The sequence below is a fragment of the Gnatocerus cornutus genome, chromosome 7 (assembly GCF_029298725.1).
Source record: "Gnatocerus cornutus isolate USDA-ARS CGAHR chromosome 7, icGnaCorn1.1, whole genome shotgun sequence".
Taxonomy (NCBI): domain Eukaryota; kingdom Metazoa; phylum Arthropoda; class Insecta; order Coleoptera; family Tenebrionidae; genus Gnatocerus; species Gnatocerus cornutus.
The window spans coordinates 17,050,775-17,072,026 of record NC_142239.1 but is presented as its reverse complement, the minus strand read 5'-3'; the positions used below and the strand labels follow the sequence as shown (position 1 = coordinate 17,072,026).

Genomic DNA, 21,252 nt, shown 5'->3' with positions numbered 1-21,252 from the left:
TTCATTATAAAAAAATCGTGACGAGCACATTTTTCAAATTACATTACAGTGTTATCTGATCTGGTTTTGAAACAAACGTGTAAGCTATAAAATAACGTAACGTTGTGGTCTAGAGATTACTGCAATTAATCCTTCAAACACATCGAGTCTAATCCCCATAATTCCTAATTTTTATCAAAGTTAAGCTTAATCCGCCAATATAACACCTCCAGACGCAGAACGTAATTGAATCCTCGGTAGACTTGTAACCATGTTGTTCGTTTTTGTATTGTTTTTTGTGTTCGGAAACAGTTTTCAAGCGACTGTTAGTCCAGTTGCACGGACTGCTTTGGACAATTTTCCTTTGATCGATGGGTGAGTTTGAATCTGTTTAAATCTTCTCAATATTTCTCATGATCACATGAAACCGACATCAAATTTTGGTGTCTGAAAGCCGATTTTAAGCAACAAAAGCGCGAGAAAAACGATGGCGAAAACCAGAACTTTCCATTTGTCGTAGTTACGGAGATTGAAAAATTTGCACAATTTTGGAGTCTGCGTGAAAATCTGTGTTAAATAAGCCCTAATAAGGTAATCTTGCTCCACAAATAAACTAGATATTGACCAAATTTGATTTACAAAATTTGCGCTGAGAATTTTTTTTCGAAAAAAACAAATTTTCCATGTTTCTCTATGTGTCGTAGTTTCCAAGATATAGATAATATCATGAAATAAAAACTTGTCTTTTCTAATACAAAAAATAAACTTTCTGTCTAGTGACCTTAAATACAGAGGATCGATATTTTCGGGCCATCAAAAATTTGGTCCTCTGGCGACACCCCAAAATTTTAATCGGTCATAACTCAATTATTTGTTGATGTACGGGGAAAATTTTGACAGTTTTGGATTCTGCGTGAAAATCTGCGTAAAATGAGATATAATAATGTAAGTTTGCTCATCAATAAAGTTAGATATTGACCCCGAAATGGCTTTTCAGGTTTATTTGGGGTAATTTTTAGATTTTTTTTAGCGCGAAAACGACGATTAATGTTTTTGAGGTTTATGATCAAAAGAACAGTTCGAAGTCTATCATCTGTCCAAATTTCAGATCAGTAAAACAAGTGGCTGACGAGTGAAGATCAAAAAACGAAAAAATCGGTTGCAATTTTTTTGGAAAAAATTGACCATTGAATTTTAGAAAACAGAGCGGATTCTAAAATATGCAACAAAAACCAAAACATTCTATCTGTCGTAGTTTCAGAGATATTGTAAAAATTTAGAAAATAAAAAACTAGCATCCAAAGCTTTAAAGGTCATAACTTAATTATTTATTGAGTTTTGAGCATGGATTTGGAATTTGCGTGAAATTCTGCGTAAAATGAGATGCAATAAGTTGAGTTTGCTCCGAAAATAAACTAGAAAAGGATCAAATTTCGAATATTATTTATGAGATAATCTGGAAAGCGTCATTGTCTACATTCATTCTTATATAAATATAATACAACAATATTATTATTAACAATTAAATTATCCTTTGTGTGGAGATTTTTAGAGTAAATAAATTAATTTTTGCTGGAGACGTGCTAAACCACTCCCTATAAAAACATAAACGTACTTTATTATAAAATTTATTATTTCAGATTATAACATGAAACCTGCTTGTCGAAAATTATATTTTTAATCTTTTTTGTTGGCGCACTTTTTTCAAGGTGTTGGTCAAAAAATAGAACCACATATTGCGTGGCTGAAAAAAATACGCTGTATAATTATAGACTTATTTATTTTATTACCAAAAATAACATACGAAAAAGTTCAAGACTAAATTAAAACCTGCCACAACAAAATTAATGTAATTATGTAATCGCAAAACGTTTACTCAAATCTTTCCCAATTTTTTGCAGACACAACGACTTGCCCTTCAACTTATACAACCTTCTAGGAAACCGCATCCAGAACTTCTCGTTCGAAAATGACCTCATCAATGATACTCTGTTTGGCACCGAAAACTGCAAGTCTTGCTTTACTGATTTACCCAGACTAAGACAAGGCAAAGTAGGAGGACAGTTCTGGGTCGCTTACGTTGGTTGCGACCCCACAAACTACGACACCATCGTCTCTAGAAGCTTAGAACAAGTCGATGTCATCAGACGTCTTATCAGAAAATACCCCGCTGACTTGGAGTTCGTGGACACCGCTGATGGTACTCATTAAATTATTTGGACAGTTCTAATTCGATTTTGTAGGCATTGTCGCCGCTTTCAATAACAACAGGATCGCTAGTTTGATCGGGTTGGAAGGAGGACACTCTATTGATAATAAAATGGCGCTATTGAGACAATTTTACGATTTGGGGGTCCGCTACATGACTCTCACCCACAGTTGTAATCTTGCCTGGGCGGACGCTTCTCCAGTAGACGGCGACTCCAGCTCCCCTGTCGCAAATCTAACGAAATTCGGAGAGGTCCCCAATCCCCAAAGTCTCAACAAACTTTCTCATTTTTTATTTATAGAAAATCGTCGTCGAGATGAATCGCCTTGGAATGATGGTCGACTTATCGCACGTTTCGTACCGCGTGATGGACCAAGCCATCGACATCTCCAAAGCACCGGTGATCTTCTCACACTCTTCGTCTTGGGAAGTGCACCATCATCATCGGAACGTCCGCGATGATATCCTACGCAAAGTGACCACGAATGGTGGAGTCGTCATGGTGAACTTCTACAGCGCTTTTGTGGGTTCTGGAAACGTGACCATCGCCGATGTCGTCAGTAAGTACGTGCTTCTAACACTCCCAAGAATACAAGAGATTTGTAGAACACATCGAGCATATCGCGGATGTCGCTGGAGTGGATCATGTGGGGATCGGTGGAGACTACGATGGAGTTAACCAGTGAGTACTTTTTAGTCTCGTGATTTTTAACTGTGCGCAGAGTTCCAGAAGGTCTAGAGGACGTTTCGAAATATCCAGATCTTTTTGATCTTCTCTACACTACGAATCCAGAGAGGTGGACCGTCGCAAATTTGGAAAAATTGGCAGGAAGGAACTTGTACCGAGTGTTTAAAAAGGTGGAGGAGGTGCGAGATACCATGCTGGGAACACTGCCGGAAGAGACTTTAATCCCGAAGGAAGATCTAGTTGAGGAGAACTTCTCCGTCCGTGTCGTTCCAAGCACAATCGTTGTTATTTTCGCGTTGTTATATGTATTGTAATAAAAATAGAAATTACAGTTTCAGTCTCTTAGCACTAGGAGTGTTCTTCTTTTTATTCGCTTTCCCATCTGTTTTCCGCTTGATCTGTGACTTCACCTCTTCCTCCAATTGAGTGAAGAACGCTTTTGATGATTTCACGGCTGTACTGCTCACTTCCATCTGAAAAACGACATGAAAATGAGCACAACAAAAGAAAAGACTTACTTTATTAACATTTCCGTCTTTCGTGACTTTTTCCAACATTCGTTTTGCTTTCTCCTTAGTGTATTTCTTCCCCACGGTCGTTTCTTCCTTCTTCTGTTTTTCCCGGGCGTGTATCTTCTGTTTTAACTTCTTTTTCCTCCGTTCTCTCTTCTTATCGGTGCTTGTACGTTCGGCCTTTCCTAGTTCATCTCCTTTACTAGAACGTTTAACTTCTTGAGGTGCTAACAAAGCGGCGTCACTTGTCGCAACAGGCGCAACTTCCTCCATGTTAATAGCAGGTAAATTACTTATAATTTTGAGCTCAGGAATCGCAGGTTTTGGCGTGAAGTGGAAGTTAGACAAAGCGTCCAACTTGACAAACAGACTTTTCATTAAAGAGTTTATTTCTTGGTGAAGCTCAGGTTCTTTCGTCTCCACGTCTTCGTCCTTAGTAAGATTGGCTTGTTGTTCTAAATAGTCTTTTTCATATATCTGAGCCAATGACTCTTTGCTTTTTTCTTGGTCTAGCACCAACTTCTTCTTGTACTCCAGAGGTGTTTCTGTAGGTTTTACTTTTCGCTCCACGCTATCAAAAACGCGGTCTTTAATTCTTTGCTTTATGATATCCTCAAGTTGCATTGAAGTCTGCTCGGTGATAACAGGTGCTGGCCGTGTCGTCAAATCAAACTCAAGAACATCTTCAAGGAGGGAGTTCTGTGGGCGATTTGTCGCGGTGATTTCTCCTTGTAGTTGCCAGGATTTTTCCTCAAGAGCTTCTTCCTCCAGCTCTTCTATTTTTTTAGAAAGTCTGTGTTGTTTCAATTCATGCGATGATGGACCAAGATCTTCAAGTTCTGGGAGGTGTTTAGGTCTTTTCTCTTGTTGGGCGACGAAAAAGTCTTTGTATCTCGCTAGTTCCATTGCGTTTTCTTCCTCTTCCTCTTCTTCTTGGTCAAATAAATCGACACTTTCTTCATCCTCATCATCTGACTCTGAATCATTGCCTGAGTCTGGATTTGTCTTCTTCTCTTCAGCTTGGAGGAACTTCTCCATTTCTTCAAGCTTGAAAAAGCCGTCGTCTACTATTGAGCCTTTTGTTTTTGGTTTATCAGGTTTGGATTCATGAAGGTCCTCTCCATAGTCTTGAAGATCTTCATCTTCATCTTCAGGATTTGTCTCTTCTTCAAGATTGATATCTTCATCCCCATCTGACTCTTCACCATCATCTTCAATTTGTTCTTTCTCTTTTGTCTCTTTATCACTTAAGAAGAGCCCCGCCTTGTTCACCACCAATCTACTAACCCCCGTCACAGCAGGAGAAATCACAGCATCGTTTTGCAACTCAACTTGCTGCCAAATCTGCTCTAGATCAAAATTCTGCGTTATTAACTCTGGCAAAGCGTTGGACTTCGCAACTTTAATCTCTTCACGCTTCGTAAAATCGTAGAGTTCCTTCAAATTGCGCTTGATCTCGCCACAAAAGTCTTCATTTGGCCTTGAAACACACCCAATAATTATAGCAAAAAAATTATTGTACAACTTACTGGAGAAATTGCGTCGGTTTCTTTGCAATGCCCTGGAAGGTCTGGAGACAACTGTTGTAAAAATCGTTTGATTTACTCATCTTCACATGTTTAGTTAAAAGTTAGGTTAAGTGTCAGATGTCAGCGTTGTCGGGTTGTCAAAGTGCATACCGCATGTGTTAGCTTAGTAGTATTTAAATTTCAAATTCCACTAGACTTGTTAGTAAAAACGATATTGAATATTTATTTTGATTTTATTGGGAAATGTTATAAATAACGAGAAATTTGTAAGAGAAATGGGTAATCATGCACAATCGGGACCTGACATGTGCGCATGCGCCCGCGTACTGCGATCGAGCACGAAGACATAGCTTTGTTGCCAAGTTGCCTCAACTACAAGAAAGATTCAGACTGCGTCATAGTGGGTTGTATAATCTCAGGCAGAACGTGACAACACAAAATGTCTTTTCCACCATACGTGCGGCTCATGTTCATGTACTAAACTGAAAAAACTGTATAAAAGTTCCACACTGAGGATCGAACCTACTGTACATCGCTTTTTCCCAGACTGGTGAAAATTCTTTCAAATTCAAACTCAAATTGATTTTTTTTCTGTCGGGGATAAGTAATCTAATGTCACTCTAAAGATATTCATGGTACTTTATGTAGTTGTTAAAGGCTAATCCCTGGTCGTACTGCCTTACTAAGCTTACAATAAATTGAAATTTGATTACATTTCTGGTTGACACACCCACAACGCTGTTACTTACTACTTCGGTGTTTTTATCCTATTTTACGCTGAAAGGAGAAAAGTTTCAAAAACCCTAACTATTTTTAGCGCAAGACAAGAACCGTCAAAATTAATTTGTCAAAGTAATGACTTAACTAAATCCCCAATTTGTGAGATACAGAGCCATGTCTCTCATCTAATAACAATTATTTAGTAAAAAACATTCGTTCAAAAAAACAAATTTACGCTTAAACATTCTTTTTCTATCGAATTGCACGATGAGTGGAAAAACACTACCAATTGCAGATGTAATGTTTAATTGTAGTGTTTAAAGGAATCAAACGAAAAATTTTATTAACGTTCAGAATAATTTCGCCCTTCCATCCTTTCATTTTTGTTATAATTTGAATTAAAATTTACGTTTGAAAGTCTGTTTTAAGTAAAATAGTAGTAAGAAAAAGTGTTTTTCAGCTCGTGAAAAGTTAATTAACTCGCTGCATTCGTTAATTCAACCCCTTTGTAGTCATTCGAAAATCAGCATTTTTCATTACTTGTAGAACAATCTATTAATTCATACGGAGTCCATTTATTCCAATAATTAACGAATTTTAAAAATCAAAAGTAAATTCAAAATTATAATAATCTTAATTGAGAAACCGGGTTTTATTGGGCGGTTAAAATTAGGGTTGCTAGATTTGATTTATGTATGTGGCAAGAAGTGAGTAATCCCTTCACGCTATTATTTTTTCTTCTTCTGGGAATTATTTTATAAACAACCTGCTTTAGACAACTCTTTATACATGCAACCGCACCTCTAAACTCAAACGATTTGGCAACGTTGCAGGCCGTCTGTACCCGAACGCTGTCAAAAATGTCAGCCGTCATTTTTCAGGTCCCGATTCTGCATGATTACCGAGAAATGAATTAATGTGTTTGAAGTTTGATTTAAAGTCTAGAATTTTTTCAGCAAAAACGAAATAAAACTTCAATAAATTTGGATTAAAGAAGAAATAATCTTAAATCTAATTTAAGAGTTAGAACTTGGTTACTATTTTATTTAACTTTAAAAAAATAATTGCAATAGATATGCAACCAGATATACAAGTTTTATTTATCTGGAAGTACTCATTTATTTTGAATACCGCATTTCAAGGTCATACTTTGTGACAGTTGTGGAGCTTTACGACAAATTTAAGAGGATTTATGTATTGAAAACAATCACGAACAGGTCAGGTCAGGTCAGGGTGTTCCAGTACTCGTTTATGTTCAATTCAATGGATAAATCTTCTCAAATTTGCCGTAGAGCTCCACAATTTTCACAAATTATGACCTTGAAATGCGGTATTCAAAATAAATGAGGAGTAGTCACTGTTGTCTCGTTACACCGAATTCGCATTAGTTCTAAAAGTTCAAATTTGAAAATTCTACAATTTTTGAGTTGGGGTAACTAATTGAGACAAATTATCTAATTTTTGCATAAAAATACGAGGAAACAATGATATAAACTAGTAGTGGTATTTTATTCTCTGCTTTATTTGAGCAACGTGGCGGTAAACTTGAATAATAATTATTGTAATCGTTCCGCGACGCAAACTCTTATCACCAACATAAATAATATAATAACGACCATAAAAGTGTCTTTTATTGTGTTCTGTCAAGTTTCAATGTTTTAAAAATGTTTTCATTGTTTTTCATACTTTTATCACTGTCTTTCCATCAAAGTAAGCTAGTAACACTTTTTTTCTTCGATTATATTTCGGTTTTAGTCCTAGCAGTTGAAGAATGCTACGTTTGTTTAGAAAACTGTGTTGATCCACCACAGGTACAAAAGTGCAGACACGAAGATCTCGGAGAAGATGTTAAAATGAAGTGTTATACTATCGAGATTATCACTGGTAACACTTATTAAAATTATCACAGACTTAAATTAATAGGAGAGTTTTCAGGACGAGGGGGCTTTGTTGAGAAAGGATGTCTTCCTGCAGATGTTGCTGATGCAGCTTGTAGAAGAGTTCACAATGGCAATGAAATTGTGTGCTCAGTTTGTGATGGAAATTTGTGTAATAAAAGTAGCGCTTTTGTTGCAAATTTTACTCTGTGGATAATATGTTTCGGAGCTCTGTTTTATGGATTATAAATATTTTAAGTTTTTCGTATTTTTTATAATTGTACAAATTATCCGTTTACTGATTTATGGTGACATTTATCGATTTTTATTTACGTGGAAATTTCTTGTGAAGATAAGACAATTTTAATAAGCACCTGCGTATCGTTCAAGGTTATATAAAAAACTTAATAAGGAAAACATATACATAAAAGACACAAAAAAATAAGACTTGTTTTTTATTAGCTTATTAGTTTTATTATCAGTAATAACTCAACATTTTGTCCTTGGATCTTGACAATGATCTTATATATTTTTTTATCTTTTGAAAAACATTATTTTAGATAAAATTAATAATTTATATGCTTAAGATACTAGTTATCTTTAATTTTTGAACAATTGAAATTAAGAAATTCGTCTAGTTTTATTAATAAAAGTATTAAAAATTTAGTAAAATTGGTGAATGCGCCGGGAGAAATCTTATATTTATCTTAATAAACTGCAAATCAAAGTTTCCAAAAATGAGTAATAAGATAAGATATACAAAAGGAAAAACAAATAACATTTAATTTGTAGTAATAGTTTTATTCTGTGGGTATAAAGTTAACGAACGCATTTCTCACAGTGCAAGAATAATGAAAAATACAGCTACAGACATTAGTAGTGATTGTGCAACATTGTTTGCGCTATTGTTATCATTGTCAACAGGATTCTCATAATTACATCTATCTCCAGAGCAAATTTTGCAATTATAATCCTCTGATGAAGGAAATTTGTTCTTTAAATATTCACAACCATCCCCGGTAAAACCATCAGCACAACCTCGATAAATATGTTGATTGTCTCCTAAAATCTTATCGTTATTTTAATGTAAAATCTATTAAACATACCATTTTTTGCCACAATCGTAAAACATGCATAATCTAAAGGTATGCTAGTTTGAGCGTACTGAGTTTCTGTAGAAGCTTCACAGTTTGTGGATTTTATGTTGTAGCGTTGAGGATCTACACACATTCTATCCGATGGGTCACAATCGTAGCAATTTTGGACCGCAAACGCTATAAAGGAGTCAGTTTAAACTATCGAGAAAATGTTAACTTACCGTAAGAAAAACATAAGCAGGTGAAGAATAAACGTGGAAGCTGCATTTTGTTCAAAAAATATCAAAGTACAGTTCAATGTCAAAAATTTTTATCACCTGAATGATGCTGTGAGAGTAATAAAAGACAAAAAACTGATGATTAGTTTTATCAGATTCTGTATCTGATTGGTAAAAATTGTAACGCTAATATTAATATTTAATCTTGTTGCAGCGTTAAAACATAGTTAAAACAAAGTAATAACTTAATTTTAGTAAGTTATTATACAAGCATGTTATGAGGAATATTATTTACAAGGTTGATATTTGCGACATGAGCGAATAGAGCAAATTAATCGAGTGAATAATGCTGTGCTTTATCTGTCATTTACTGAAATAAATATGACACATTTTTATCAATCAAAAATGTATTAAAAAATAGAAACGAACAAAATACAAAACAGTGATTATAATGATTATAATTATGTCGGACCATTTTGTGTAGAACAAAAATTTACTGAATGGAATGACTGCCAAAATATAAATTCTCATTCCTTTTTACGGCTCACTTTGCTCCTTTCGAAAAACTGTTGTACTAAAAACATTATTAAATGAATATTGGCTACGCAGCGCCATTATCGTGTTGGACTATTATTGTAGCCATCATTATTTGTCTTAAAGCGGACATACAGTGACGACCAAAATGAAGTGGTACAAGTCAAAAATTGAGCTGTGTACAATAGGCTTTTAAAGTAGGCATAATGATAATTATTGTAGATTTAATGTTATTAATAAAACAAAAGAAAAAAACAACTTTAAGTTATAGGCTACTTATACAGAGTTAATAATAATACTGAATAATAATAATTCTTAAGTGCTTATTGTTGGTAGTTGTAATGTAATAACTTTCTAGATTAATTTTTGAACTGAATTATAGAATTGGCAATAATTTGTCTTTTACAAGCTCTACCACTTTATTTTAGCCATCACTGTGTTATAAGCAAATTATTAAGTGGTCGTAGAAAAAAAAAATATAAAAAAAAGAACGAAAATGACAAATTGAAAGCTTTGATGAATTCAATAAAGGAACTATAAATTAAAAAAAGAACTTTTAAATAAAGTTACAAAGAATACATACAATTGAAACTTGGAAAGAGAAAGAAATCCAAAAATTCTTCAAATAGTTAATGTTTTCAGTTTTATTTGTATATTGTCATAAATATTTTGTTTATTAATTACTACAATAGAACAATGTAAAGTCGAAAGAGTGGATAAACACATACAAAAATAAAACATTCGTGTTATGTATAATATTTAAATCTCAAGTTCTGACACAAAATTTTTTTATCATGAAATCTTGGAACCTTAAATAATTGGAACTAAAACAAAAAAACATTCTTTAATATACATACAGGCTGTCCTAGAACGCTTGCACTTTCTTTAAAGAATTTTCTATCAAAATCTATGTTGATTGTCGTATCGCACAAGGTTCAGGCCCTTACAGTTTTTGAGATACAAGCACTTTAAATTGACCAATCATAGCTCATAAATCGCTAGATAGCAATCTGTTTCTACGTTACATACAACTATTTTTCCTTAAATTTCTCAAAGATTCGCTGTGAATGATCAACTTTAAATGCTTGTATCTTGAATACTATAAATACTTGAACATTGTACGATACGGCAATCAACTCAGATTTTGATGAAGAATTTCTCATTAAACGGAAGTAGATACTAACGGAAGTACGAGCGTTTTGGGACACTTGTATAAATTCCGAACTAAAATTGGATTTACAAACAAAAAATTAAATTTATCTGATTAAAAATTGTTCTTAGAGGAAGGAAGGAGAAGTTGAATCCAAAGGGCGGTCACGGCCGACTTATGACGCATTTGCGTTTCAACGAAGGGAAACCGTGAAAAACTTTTGTCAGAATCTAACAGACTTTAGACAGCTATACAACATTTACAATGTAAGAACGGCAAAAATGACACCCACAGCTAAAATTACCACCGAATTTGTCACTTCAGCAAAGCCCTTATTATTATTATTATCATCTTCTTCTTTCGTTTGCTTCGTTTCTTTCGTCAAAAGTTCGTTGTTGCATTTGTCTCCACTACAAGTCTTACAGTTTTCCACCATAAGAGCTTCATATTTTTTTTTGACTTCTTCACAAGGATCACCACTAAAACCACTAAGACAACCTCTGAAAATCCCAGGATTTTCTGCTAAAAAGAGAATAAAATGTTTTTTAAGTGATTAAACAAACGTACAATTGCGTCCAAAAATAATGCACCATGGTATGAACAGAATATGCACCCAACAATACATTTTACCCCTAGAACTTTTGGGTTGGTCTGCTTGAGATCTGAGCGGTCAGTTTTTGTACAGGGGTGCGTCAGACAACCAAATTTTATTTACAACTTACTCGACAACTCTTGAAGATTGAGTCGAATAAACAACATTGTATGAAGAACATTGAAAGAAATTTTGAATCTATGTTTGTATTCTTAATCAATGATTCCGATCCCACTATAAGTTGATTGCAATTAAATTAATCACGCATTTAATTAAGTTTGATTGCTGACATTTGATGGAATTAAATATTGAAAATGAAAATTGAAAACACAATACTAGTGTTGGTAAACGCGTCTTTTCGCAATTTCTTGATTTTGCTAAGCTGTTTACATGTTTTACTGATTATGGCCAACTAGCATTTATAATTTTTAGTTTTTCAGATGTAAAAACCCCAATAACGTTATTTGGTTTCGTAAAAATCTTTGATCAAAATTAAGGATTTAATTTTGTTTTTGTAAACCGGGTGTATATTTTTTTTAATTATTTGTCTTTAGCTAAAAATATTGTTTTTTTCAATTTAGACATAAAAATACATTTTCTGCCATTGTTTGAGACCTAAGAAACTCAAATTTTCTTCATTTTTTCACTAGTAATTAACTTATGTTTCTACTAACTAGTAAGTGAAAAAGTTACATAACAATGAGAGCAAGATTTGACATGTCAAAATTGACAATTATATTTTTATTTAATTTAAGCGAAATTTGAAAATTTTCATACTGCACTTTCAAGCTAATCTAAATTTTAATCATTCCTCAACTCTATTATTACAAGTCCACATTAGATTAAAACAAAACTCAACTTCGCACGTTGAGTAATCTACCTATATTATTTGTCTGTATGTCCTGAAACTTTATTTCCAAATATTTTTTCCCCAATTTCAGTAAATTTAAATCAACAAAAAGGCTGTAATTTATTGGGGATCAATTCTGGTCATCAGACAAGACCCACCACTTGAGGGTGATTATGTTTATAGGGTCTTGCGGTAAGTTTCGTGGAAACTGTTTAAAAAGTTAAAGTTATAAACGTTCCACAGTATTTATACGTTTCTTTTGCCATCACAGCACAGCAAAATAAGACCTAAATAATTTTAGAACAGGGTTTTAGCAAACATTGAAAAATTACCATTTTATGACTACCCAGATGTGCTGGGACGGTCAAGATCAGACTCGTACCGGCCCTGGCGAGGCCCTCAAAATGTTTTCCGACGCTGTTTGGAAATAAGCAATGGGATGGTGCATTATTTTTGGACGCAATTACCACTTACTAGTAGATTGAAATGTAAAACATTCATAATCTAAAGGTGCAGCAGTTTGTTCATATCCTGTGTCTAAAGCTTCACAATTTTCAGTTTCTGTTTCCATATTTTTAGGGTCCATGCAGCGTCCTTTTGATGAAGGATCACATTTGTAGCACGTGTTTACTGCAAATGCTAAAAGAAAGAAAATGACGTATAAAAACAGAATTCTGGGCACAGAAACGGGTAGAATTTACCTCCAAAGAAGCAGGAAAATAGGGCAAAAACTACGAGGTTCATATTCGAGATAATGGTTACAAGCGACTGTTATCTAAACTCGGGAAATAGAAATTCAGTGCTTATCACCCAACCAAAATAAACAGAATTAGATTTTGTAACACATTTTATTTCAATTCAAAAGTACAAAATTTGTTTTTTCTATAAACCACGAATGGCAAAAACTGCCCCCACAGTCAGTATAAAGAGGGAAGCTACAATCTCCGCGGCACCACCCCCAGGATTATCTTTTTCATCGGAAAAATTCTCAACGTTGCATTTATCCCCAGAACATATTTCACACTTGTCGAAAGTTATTCCTTTGTTAATCTTCAAATGTTCACAGCCATCGCCAGTATAAGCATCAACACAACCTCTGTACGTTCCAGATTTATCTCCCTCTAAAACAGAAAGATTCAATAAACATTTCCTCGATACCTACAAACGTACCTGCTATATAAAGTCTGTAGCATGCATACTCCAAAGCAAGACCAGTTGGTGAGAATTGGGTTTCAGAGGTCGATTCACAATTTGTTGTTTTCACGTTGAAATTCTGGGGATCTATACAGTTTCCTTCCGATGTGGGCTCACAATCGTAGCAAGATTTCACTGCGTAGACTAAGAAATTCGTTGTGGATTTAGTGTTAACAGGATTTTGAACTTACCGTGAAGAAAACAACACGAAAGGATAAACAACGCGAGCTTCATTTTCGTGGCGAGGCTAAGCTACGAATACAGTATAACAGGTGTGGGAGATAAGTGCGACCGCGCCAAAATAAACACTCGGTGGAAAAAAGGCAATTTCATCATTATTATTTGGAGAAAGATTACACCCAACCAATGAAATGACAAATTGTACAGAGGGAGTTTTTTAGGTCGAAAGAAACTTTAGATTCGATATGAAATTAAATAACGATTTGGTAACATCTTTTTATTTAGAGATTACACAAATACAGCCCAGCCGTCACCACAAACAAACCAACTGATAAACCCTCCGCACCGTTGCTATGTCCTGTTCTAACTTTTTTATTGGAAACGGTTGTTGGTGCCTGTTCTGTCGTCTCAACTTTAAAACGCGCATCATTGCATCTAGTCTTGTTACATTGAGTACATCCAACCATCGTCATTTTTGCGTCCTGCATAACTCTCTGAAGATCCTTACAAAATTCTTCCAATCCTTGTTGATTAGAACATCCTCTGTAATAGCCAGTAGTATTCTCTCGTCCGGCTTCTAAGTATAAAGAATAACAAAGCGGAGGTTCTGTTGAATTTTTGACCATGCTTGGAATAAATTTCATTTCACTTTTAGTCGTATTATCGTCAAGACAGTTTATAACAGGAAATGTTGAATCGGGAAACTCGCATTTTCTGAGAGACTGTGGATTACACTCATAACAAGCAAGCTCTCCCTGCGCTATTAAAAAATTTAGTTATGACTTTAACACTGTAATAACTTACTTGAAACGCTTGAAACGAAGAAGAAGAAAACAAGGAGGAAGTACATGATTTACTTGTTCAATTTGAATGTGTGTTAAAAAAGTTTTGCTATCACTTTGAAAGTTTGTTTTTTGATACTGATGTTTATACAAGGAAAAACGGTTTATTAATGAGATTTAACTAATAATAAGTGGTAAAAGCGACCACTGATTTGTCAGACGGTTTTGATATCATACGGTTTCATCGGGCACCGGAAACTCTTTTAGATCACGTTTATTTTTAGTTTGTAGAAGTGTCAATATTGCGGAATAAATAAAGTCAATACAGTCGACTCCAACGGATAAATTTCGATAACTGTTTTATTAGCACATTTTATAAGAAACGGAATCAAATACTAGTGAAATTTCTTCTTTTAATAGGACAAAACCTCGGGTAATCAGAGTTGAATAAAAATAATAATAATATAAAATATAAATTGCATTTTAAGATGAAAATATAAGCAAGAGAGTTGCGACCCCCCACTAAAAATTAATTAGACTTTACGCTTTTCGTAACGATTTAAAAATTTTAAAATGCTTTGATTTGAAAGATTTAAGCATTTTTGGAAAACTGAAACTCTTAAATAAAATTAAACAGCATCCGAATAAATTTAGTGGGTGTTTGCCAGATGCTCGTCTTTGCACAGAAAAGTGTAGACATTTTTTTGCAGAAAGGAAATAAGGGAAGTCTTTTAGATGCTCTTGTTGATTGCGCCAATTTTGTTAATGTTTAATAAGTGAAAAATATAAAGCAAAGTACTTTTGATTCTTACTAAAAATTTTGTGGTGTAATAAATTGGCGAAATCATTTTTAATTGAAAAGATACAAGCACTCTCATAGTTGACAAAGCTCTAGAATTTAAAGCAAAAATTTGTTTTTTATCACTAGTAGTTTTAGGGTCACGACGTCTTAAAATGTAATTTTTATCAATAAGTGAGGGTTTGTGGAACCTGTCGTTAATTTAATTTTTTTTTTAATTTAAATGTGTTCAAAATACCTTAAATGTCATTTTAAATTTTCTGCAAGTTGTATGGGGTATTCCGTAAGTACCAAATCGACCACTTTTCACCACGATCCTTTTTGATTTTGGTGAAAGTTTTTCAGCTTTTTCTACCCTATGAAAAACGGTTCTCAGAATTTTTTCAAATTTTTGTTCCTAGCTCAAAAAAAGTTATGAATTTTCTCAAAAAATGGCTTTTATATCGTGTGATTCATTAAATTTCCATTCTAGGTAGGCCGTGTATTTTGGACGTGCGTTGACTTCTTGTTCGATAACTAGCAAATCTCGCAAATATTAAGTCGAATGATGTTAGTTACGACATGAATTTTTTTCTCAAAGCCAACTGCGAATGGAAATTTAATGAATCACCCAATATTTTCAAGTAGGTATATGTGTAACTAAAATTAAATTCCTGGGAATTTTTGAAATGTACTTTTCAGAAAAAATACAAAAAAAAAATAAGATGATAAATTCAATAAAATTTTTGCTTTTTTTGAGAAAAACTGTTATTTTTTCGAAGTTCGTCATTTTTTATTTTTTATTTATTTTCTAATAAAACTTCAATTAATTCAAGGATCATTTCCGCGTATCCCAGAGTGGGCCTATTTTTCTATTTTTTTTATTTAATTAAAAATTTTTTTTTTAAATTATGCAATGCAATTAAACGGTTTTACAGGATTAGATATACTCAATTTATAGTTTTATTCTACAACTATAATAACTAAAATTCAAATATTATAATTATATTAATTTGATCGATAAGCTAGGGCATGACAATTACAGACTTAAATACAGCCAGTTTACTAGACTCACGCAAATATGTTTTATGTCATAAGTCTACGGCTCTTTTATATTGTAAACACAAAATATGTGATATATTTAAACGCCAGAGAAGAAACAAATAAATGATTTGGTGCAATATTTTTAAAATCATTGAATGTTACTTATATCTAACATAAATCCTAGTTTCCATTATAGTTGTAGAATGAAACTATAAATTGAGTATATAATCCGTAAAATTGTTTAATTGAATTTACTTTATTGTATAAACAAAGCCTTAAAAAAAAACAAAAATAAAAATTTTAAAAATTAAATTTTTTTTTCAATTTAATAAAATACCCCATATACATTTTCCTGATATGTTCTAATTAAGCCGAGTCGAGTTGTAAATTGGTAGAAAAACGTACAATTGACCTAATTTGATGTGATACCGATAAATAGCAGTTTTGATTGTTTTATTGTATAGCGATTGTATAGGCAAAATAAAGTGGTACAGATTTTGAACATCCTTGTAAAGTAACCCAAAAGCTATAAGGCTATATTGCACTAATAAAAATTTTGACTATCAATTATCATCTCTTTTGTACCCTTATCGGCAAGCGCGTGTCCCAACAATAAATCATGGTTTGCCTGAACTTACCAGAACCGGCTTAAAATATTTTAGTAATCATAAAATTAGGATTTATCTGCGGTGCTAAATTTACCATTTATTACATTCTTTAAGAAAAACAATAGAAATGTGGGTAATCTGCGATTAATAATAATCTCTTTGTCCAAGTTTGATGTAATTCATGCACATGTTTCTGTAATTTTTAAATATTATTAAGCCGGGACTGGTCGAAGTGACCAAAGTAAGCGCTGCGGTACAACCAGATGGTTTACAACTCTGGGATGTTTTCTATTGTAGACAAGTTAACTTTTACACAATGGGATAATTTTACTGCTGCTATATAGCCTTATACCTTTTGGGTTACTTTAATTCAGGTCAAAACTTAAATTGTTATACTACAAAAATAAGACGTTATTATATAACTACCTAAATAATTATTATTAACCTACAAGGGGTAATCTGTGTCTACAATGTAAAGTATTTTGAAGATTGCAGATGGTTTAAAAGTAATAGAAAATCAGCAAACCACTGTATAAGTATAGTCTACAATTGTAAGCAATGTCATTGTTAAGCCTACAAAAATTATCATCATGCCCACTTTGAAAGCTTATTTTACACAGCTCAATTTTTGAAAAAATATGGTCCTAGACTCATACCACTTTTGGGCGCCACTGTATTTACATAGCAATTTACATTTTTGATTGATAAAAATTTGTTATATTTATTTCAGTAAATAATAGATAAAGCACATTCACTCGGTTAATTTGCTCTATTCGCCCATGTCGCAAATATCAACCTTGTAAATAATGTTCCTCATAACATGCTTACTATAATTAAGTTATTACTTTGTTTACTGTGTCTGAACGCTGCAACAAGATTAAATGTTAACATTAGCGTTACAATTTTTACCAATCAGATACAGAATCTGATTAAACTAATCATCAGTTTTTGTCTTTTATTACACTCATTCAGGTGATAAAAATTTTTGACATTGAACTGTACTTACATATTTTTTGAACAAAATGCAGCTTCCACGTTTATTTTTCACCTGGTTGTGTTTTTCTTACGGTAAGTTAACATTTTCTCGATAGTCTAAACTGACTCCTTTATAGCATTCGCGGCAGCAAATTGCTACGACTGTGATCCTATATCGCATGGAATGTGTGTAGATCCTCAACTTCACAACATAAAACCACTAACTGTGAAGATTTTACCAAGTATAACGTCACTGACGTCTTTAAATTATGAATGTTTTACGGCTGTTACGAAGAATGGTATGTTTAATAGATTTTAGATTAAAAAATTTTAGGGACTCTTCCAGGGATTTATCGAGGTTGTAACAATAATTTTAGTACAAATAATTGTGAAAATTTAATGATTAAAAAATTGTCTTTACAGGAAGGAAGAAGAAGTTGAATCCAAAGGGCGGTCACGGCCGACTTATGACGTGATTCTCGCATTTGCGCTACAACAAAGGGAAACCGTGAAAAACCTTCGTCAGAATCTAACAGACTTTAGACAGCTACAATGTAAGAACGGCAAGAACGACAACCGCAGCCAAAATTGACACCGAATTTGTCACTTTAGCAAAGCCTTTATTATTATTTCGTATTATTTGTTCGTTGTTGCATTTGTCTCCCCTACAAGTCTTACAGTTTTCCACCATAAGAGCTCCATATTGTTTTTTGACTTCTTCACAAGGATCACCACTAAAACCACTGAGACAACCTCTGAAAATCCCAGGATTTTTTTCTAAAAAGAGAATAAAACGTTTTTTAAATGATTAAACAAACGTATGACTTACCAGTAGATCGAAATGTAAAGCATTCATAATCCAAAGGTGCAGAAGTTTGTTGATATGTGTCCGAAGCTTCACAATTTACAGTTTCTGCTGTGGAATTTTGAGGGTCTAGACAGCCCCCTTTAGATGAGGGGTCACATTTGTAGCAAGATTTTGCTAAGGGTAAAAGATGTGTTACATTGTTTGCGTCATTATTATCGTTATTATCATTATCAATAGGATTCTCACTGTTACATTTCTCTCCAGAGCAAATTTTGCATTTATCATATTCCGATGAACGAGTTTTGTTCTTTAAATGTTCACAACCATCCCCGGTAAAACCATCAACACAACCTCGATAAATCCCTGGATTGTCTCCTAAAATCTCATCGTTGTTTTAATGTAAAATCTATTAAACATACCATTTTTTGTCACAATCGTAAAACATGCATAATCTAAAGGTATGCTAGTTTGAGCGTACTGAGTTTCTGTAGAAGCTTCACAGTTTGTGGATTTTATGTTGTGGAGTTGAGGATCTACACACATTCCATCCGATGTAGGGTCACAATCGTAGCAATTTTGGACCGCAAACGCTATAAAGGAGTCAGTTTAGACTATCGAGAAAATGTTAACTTACCGTAAGAAAAACACAAGCAGGTGAAAAATAAACGTGGAAGCTGCATTTTGTTCAAAAAATATCAAAGTACAGTTCAATGTGAAAAATTTTTATCATCTGATTGATGCTGTGAGAGTAACAATAGACAAAAACTGATGATTAGTTTTATCAGATTCTGTTTCTGATTGGTAAAAATTTAAGGCGAGTGCCAAGACATTTTTCTTATTTACGATGTAAAGTATCGTCTAAATATTTCGCTTATTTTTTAATGTATCAGTTTCGTTCTTATTCTCAACTGCTTGTATTCACATTTTCTTCTAAAACTAAGAATCAAACATTTGAAAAAACATTTAATTTAAAAGTTAAATGACTTGAAAATTCGATAATTTAGGGGTAGTTTTACAAATAGAAGTTTATGTCCGATTTTTGTGAATTTTTAAACTTAGAATTAGTAAAGAATACTTTCAAAATCACTTTCCCGCTAAATTTAAATCGATATCATTAAAATTGGTCTAGTTATGAGGGAGATAAACTAAAAATTTTTCAATCGAAGCTCTGAACTTTGCAGATAATTTACGACTAGGCTGATTTATAAGCGTACCCTCATTTGCGGTTTCTTGACCAGCTTTGGAAGTTGTAAATCAAGGGATTTCTTCTAAAATTTTTACCTGCTTGTTTCGCACAGAGGATAATAAAATGACTACAATTAGAAGAGGGTTATTAAAAGTGCTAATAAGTACAAGCACAACGAAGTTTCATAATGCTTGATGTATGAAACTATAGAAACAACTATGTAGTATGAACATTCATTCAATTTATAGTCTTATTAAGTCTTTCAATGACACACGAATTAATTTCTCGACTATTTCACGGTTTTGGACGTAAAATTTAGAAAATGAAATTTAATAAAATAGTAATTTATTATTATTTTTCTTATTACATATTTTATTATTTATGTTTATTTCTTTCTTATTTCACTAGAATTTAAAAGTTCATCAATGAATGAAAAATGTTGAACGAAACAAAATTGTTTTGAATGGTAAGACTCTATGGAGCAACCTGACCGGATACAATTTACCTGATGTTTGCAATATTGGATTAGGCTTTATATAAGAAGCTGACCGGGGTTTTACTAGGTAATGCCAATTTCTTTCATTTTGCCGCCGGCCGGTTCAACTTTTACTAAAAAACCCACTATATCTTGTTCCTTTGAGACGCAACGCATTGAGTAATGCATTAAATATTGAAATTCGCCCATGTGGATTATTTATCGACAAAGAATATAAATTTTTGGGAGCCACACCTGACGGGGACGACGGAATTATTGAAATAAAATGCCCGTATAAAGCTTTCAATTCAAACTTTAAAGATGCGGTGGAGAATAAAAAGGTTGACTTTTGGAAACTAGAAAAAAATGGAACATACATTATAAATTCAAATCATAATTGGTATTACCAAATCCAAGGGCAGTTAAGAATAACACGAAAAAAAATGTGCATTCTGGGTGTTTGGTTTGGACAAGAAAGTGATATCAAATATGAATACATTTATGAAGACACAACTTTTTGGAAAGAAAAAATGGAACCAAAATTGATTAAGTTTTATTTTGATCATATGTTGCCGGAATTAACTGACTCTAGGAAACAAAGGTCGATGCCAATTCGTGATAGCTAAATTATGTACATAATGTTAATATTTTTGTCTACACTTTTTATATTATACATATTTCCATTTCAATTATTTTCCATTGTATATTCCGATCCGCCGTCACTGAGTTTGTATTACCTATGTATTAGTTAATTGTCAATATTGTAAATAAGTACCTGTTATGTAAATACCACTTTTCTTATAAATACTTACTAAAATGTACATATACACATTATTATACTATGTATTTTGTATCTTTTGAATATACCTTCATACCAAATACGTATCTATTTGAAAACAAATAAAATTAAACATAAAACAGGTAACTTCAGTTTTTTTTTTAGAAAATTTCTGTTTGGCATTCTGATATTAAATAATACTTTAATCTATTTATTATTTGACTAGTTAAATTATTTTTTGAACAACGTACTAATGTACTTACAATTTTAAAATAAAATTTTTTGATTCGTATTATTTTACCCATGAAAAAGTATTTCTACCAGACAGAGGAAAAATAAGCATTTATCATTTTACAATCACTTTACGATAGCACAGTATGGGGTGTTGTAAACAGAGGTACCACCGCTTGACGTGACAGCTCAGCTCGAATTCTGACCAGCGACGAGTCTTGGCACTCGCCTTAATCTTGTTGCAGCGTTCAGACATAG

The 21,252-nt window shown here is 33.1% G+C and overlaps 8 protein-coding genes across 10 annotated transcripts; 2 read left to right on the top strand and 6 right to left on the bottom strand.

The window, feature by feature from the left end:
- Nucleotides 1-30: 30 nt before the first annotated feature.
- On the top strand, nucleotides 31-3,224 carry LOC148171801 (dipeptidase 1-like). Its single transcript, XM_088040638.1, has 6 exons — nucleotides 31-354; nucleotides 1,881-2,179; nucleotides 2,223-2,440; nucleotides 2,490-2,748; nucleotides 2,795-2,870; nucleotides 2,911-3,224. Exons 1-6 carry the CDS (start codon nucleotides 251-253, stop codon nucleotides 3,188-3,190), a joined length of 1,236 nt encoding a protein of 411 aa, XP_087896764.1. The 5' UTR covers nucleotides 31-250; the 3' UTR covers nucleotides 3,191-3,224.
- On the bottom strand, nucleotides 3,102-5,241 carry LOC148171800 (U3 small nucleolar ribonucleoprotein MPP10). The gene is made up of 3 exons (XM_088040636.1): nucleotides 4,918-5,241; nucleotides 3,395-4,868; nucleotides 3,102-3,349 (listed from the first exon to the last, which is right to left on the bottom strand). Exons 1-3 carry the CDS (start codon nucleotides 4,995-4,997, stop codon nucleotides 3,203-3,205), a joined length of 1,701 nt encoding a protein of 566 aa, XP_087896762.1. The 5' UTR covers nucleotides 4,998-5,241; the 3' UTR covers nucleotides 3,102-3,202.
- A 1,655-nt stretch (nucleotides 5,242-6,896) lies between these two features.
- On the top strand, nucleotides 6,897-7,777 carry LOC148171799 (uncharacterized). The gene is made up of 3 exons (XM_088041717.1): nucleotides 6,897-7,347; nucleotides 7,393-7,521; nucleotides 7,573-7,777. Exons 1-3 carry the CDS (start codon nucleotides 7,302-7,304, stop codon nucleotides 7,761-7,763), a joined length of 366 nt encoding a protein of 121 aa, XP_087897843.1. The 5' UTR covers nucleotides 6,897-7,301; the 3' UTR covers nucleotides 7,764-7,777.
- Nucleotides 7,778-8,294: 517 nt separating this feature from the next.
- LOC148171798 (uncharacterized) lies at nucleotides 8,295-8,965 on the bottom strand. Its single transcript, XM_088041834.1, has 3 exons — nucleotides 8,833-8,965; nucleotides 8,621-8,788; nucleotides 8,295-8,576 (listed from the first exon to the last, which is right to left on the bottom strand). The coding sequence occupies exons 1-3, from the start codon at nucleotides 8,876-8,878 to the stop codon at nucleotides 8,350-8,352; spliced, it is 441 nt and encodes a 146-aa protein (XP_087897960.1). The 5' UTR covers nucleotides 8,879-8,965; the 3' UTR covers nucleotides 8,295-8,349.
- A 1,024-nt stretch (nucleotides 8,966-9,989) lies between these two features.
- LOC148171797 (uncharacterized) lies at nucleotides 9,990-12,737 on the bottom strand. Of its 2 annotated transcripts, none has more exons than XM_088041505.1 (3): nucleotides 12,657-12,737; nucleotides 12,430-12,594; nucleotides 9,990-11,035 (listed from the first exon to the last, which is right to left on the bottom strand). In XM_088041505.1, the coding sequence occupies exons 1-3, from the start codon at nucleotides 12,697-12,699 to the stop codon at nucleotides 10,773-10,775; spliced, it is 471 nt and encodes a 156-aa protein (XP_087897631.1). In that variant the 5' UTR covers nucleotides 12,700-12,737; the 3' UTR covers nucleotides 9,990-10,772. The 2 variants fall into 2 exon arrangements, with proteins under 2 accessions (XP_087897631.1, XP_087897632.1); XM_088041506.1 differs by having other exon boundaries at nucleotides 9,990-11,032.
- A 47-nt stretch (nucleotides 12,738-12,784) lies between these two features.
- LOC148171796 (uncharacterized) lies at nucleotides 12,785-13,451 on the bottom strand. Its single transcript, XM_088041275.1, has 3 exons — nucleotides 13,341-13,451; nucleotides 13,126-13,293; nucleotides 12,785-13,076 (listed from the first exon to the last, which is right to left on the bottom strand). Exons 1-3 carry the CDS (start codon nucleotides 13,381-13,383, stop codon nucleotides 12,838-12,840), a joined length of 450 nt encoding a protein of 149 aa, XP_087897401.1. The 5' UTR covers nucleotides 13,384-13,451; the 3' UTR covers nucleotides 12,785-12,837.
- A 55-nt stretch (nucleotides 13,452-13,506) lies between these two features.
- Nucleotides 13,507-14,323, bottom strand: LOC148171795 (uncharacterized). Its single transcript, XM_088041274.1, has 2 exons — nucleotides 14,134-14,323; nucleotides 13,507-14,089 (listed from the first exon to the last, which is right to left on the bottom strand). The coding sequence occupies exons 1-2, from the start codon at nucleotides 14,177-14,179 to the stop codon at nucleotides 13,611-13,613; spliced, it is 525 nt and encodes a 174-aa protein (XP_087897400.1). The 5' UTR covers nucleotides 14,180-14,323; the 3' UTR covers nucleotides 13,507-13,610.
- Nucleotides 14,324-17,899: 3,576 nt separating this feature from the next.
- Nucleotides 17,900-19,069, bottom strand: LOC148171794 (uncharacterized). 2 transcript variants are annotated; one of them, XM_088041583.1, is made up of 5 exons: nucleotides 18,959-19,069; nucleotides 18,744-18,914; nucleotides 18,571-18,699; nucleotides 18,346-18,498; nucleotides 17,900-18,293 (listed from the first exon to the last, which is right to left on the bottom strand). In XM_088041583.1, exons 1-5 carry the CDS (start codon nucleotides 19,002-19,004, stop codon nucleotides 18,064-18,066), a joined length of 729 nt encoding a protein of 242 aa, XP_087897709.1. In that variant the 5' UTR covers nucleotides 19,005-19,069; the 3' UTR covers nucleotides 17,900-18,063. The 2 variants fall into 2 exon arrangements, with proteins under 2 accessions (XP_087897709.1, XP_087897708.1); XM_088041582.1 differs by having other exon boundaries at nucleotides 18,346-18,699.
- Nucleotides 19,070-21,252: the final 2,183 nt, after the last annotated feature.

Coding starts and splice junctions, on each gene's coding strand:
- LOC148171797 (XM_088041505.1), bottom strand. CDS start 12,699: ATGAACCTCGTAGTTTTTGCCCTATTTTCCTGCTTCTTTGGAG. Junction 12,595..12,656: donor ATTTTCCTGCTTCTTTGGAG/GTAAATTCTACC, acceptor TCTTTCTTTTAG/CATTTGCAGTAAACACGTGC. Junction 11,036..12,429: donor TTTTACATTTCAATCTACTA/GTAAGTGGTAAT, acceptor TTCTCTTTTTAG/CAGAAAATCCTGGGATTTTC.
- LOC148171795 (XM_088041274.1), bottom strand. CDS start 14,179: ATGTACTTCCTCCTTGTTTTCTTCTTCTTCGTTTCAAGCGTTTCAA. Junction 14,090..14,133: donor CTTCGTTTCAAGCGTTTCAA/GTAAGTTATTAC, acceptor ATTTTTTAATAG/CGCAGGGAGAGCTTGCTTGT.
- LOC148171798 (XM_088041834.1), bottom strand. CDS start 8,878: ATGCAGCTTCCACGTTTATTCTTCACCTGCTTATGTTTTTCTTACG. Junction 8,789..8,832: donor CTGCTTATGTTTTTCTTACG/GTAAGTTAACAT, acceptor ACTCCTTTATAG/CGTTTGCGGTCCAAAATTGC. Junction 8,577..8,620: donor TACGATTGTGGCAAAAAATG/GTATGTTTAATA, acceptor ATAAGATTTTAG/GAGACAATCAACATATTTAT.
- LOC148171801 (XM_088040638.1), top strand. CDS start 251: ATGTTGTTCGTTTTTGTATTGTTTTTTGTGTTCGGAAACAGTTTTCAA. Junction 2,180..2,222: donor GTTCGTGGACACCGCTGATG/GTACTCATTAAA, acceptor TCGATTTTGTAG/GCATTGTCGCCGCTTTCAAT. Junction 2,441..2,489: donor ATCTAACGAAATTCGGAGAG/GTCCCCAATCCC, acceptor TTTTATTTATAG/AAAATCGTCGTCGAGATGAA.
- LOC148171796 (XM_088041275.1), bottom strand. CDS start 13,383: ATGAAGCTCGCGTTGTTTATCCTTTCGTGTTGTTTTCTTCACG. Junction 13,294..13,340: donor TTCGTGTTGTTTTCTTCACG/GTAAGTTCAAAA, acceptor CGAATTTCTTAG/TCTACGCAGTGAAATCTTGC. Junction 13,077..13,125: donor CTACAGACTTTATATAGCAG/GTACGTTTGTAG, acceptor TTTCTGTTTTAG/AGGGAGATAAATCTGGAACG.
- LOC148171794 (XM_088041582.1), bottom strand. CDS start 19,004: ATGCAGCTTCCACGTTTATTTTTCACCTGCTTGTGTTTTTCTTACG. Junction 18,915..18,958: donor CTGCTTGTGTTTTTCTTACG/GTAAGTTAACAT, acceptor ACTCCTTTATAG/CGTTTGCGGTCCAAAATTGC. Junction 18,294..18,345: donor CTTTACATTTCGATCTACTG/GTAAGTCATACG, acceptor TTCTCTTTTTAG/AAAAAAATCCTGGGATTTTC.
- LOC148171799 (XM_088041717.1), top strand. CDS start 7,302: ATGTTTTCATTGTTTTTCATACTTTTATCACTGTCTTTCCATCAAA. Junction 7,348..7,392: donor ATCACTGTCTTTCCATCAAA/GTAAGCTAGTAA, acceptor TTTCGGTTTTAG/TCCTAGCAGTTGAAGAATGC. Junction 7,522..7,572: donor TACTATCGAGATTATCACTG/GTAACACTTATT, acceptor GAGAGTTTTCAG/GACGAGGGGGCTTTGTTGAG.
- LOC148171800 (XM_088040636.1), bottom strand. CDS start 4,997: ATGAGTAAATCAAACGATTTTTACAACAGTTGTCTCCAGACCTTCCAG. Junction 4,869..4,917: donor AAACCGACGCAATTTCTCCA/GTAAGTTGTACA, acceptor GTGTGTTTCAAG/GCCAAATGAAGACTTTTGTG. Junction 3,350..3,394: donor AAGACGGAAATGTTAATAAA/GTAAGTCTTTTC, acceptor GTCGTTTTTCAG/ATGGAAGTGAGCAGTACAGC.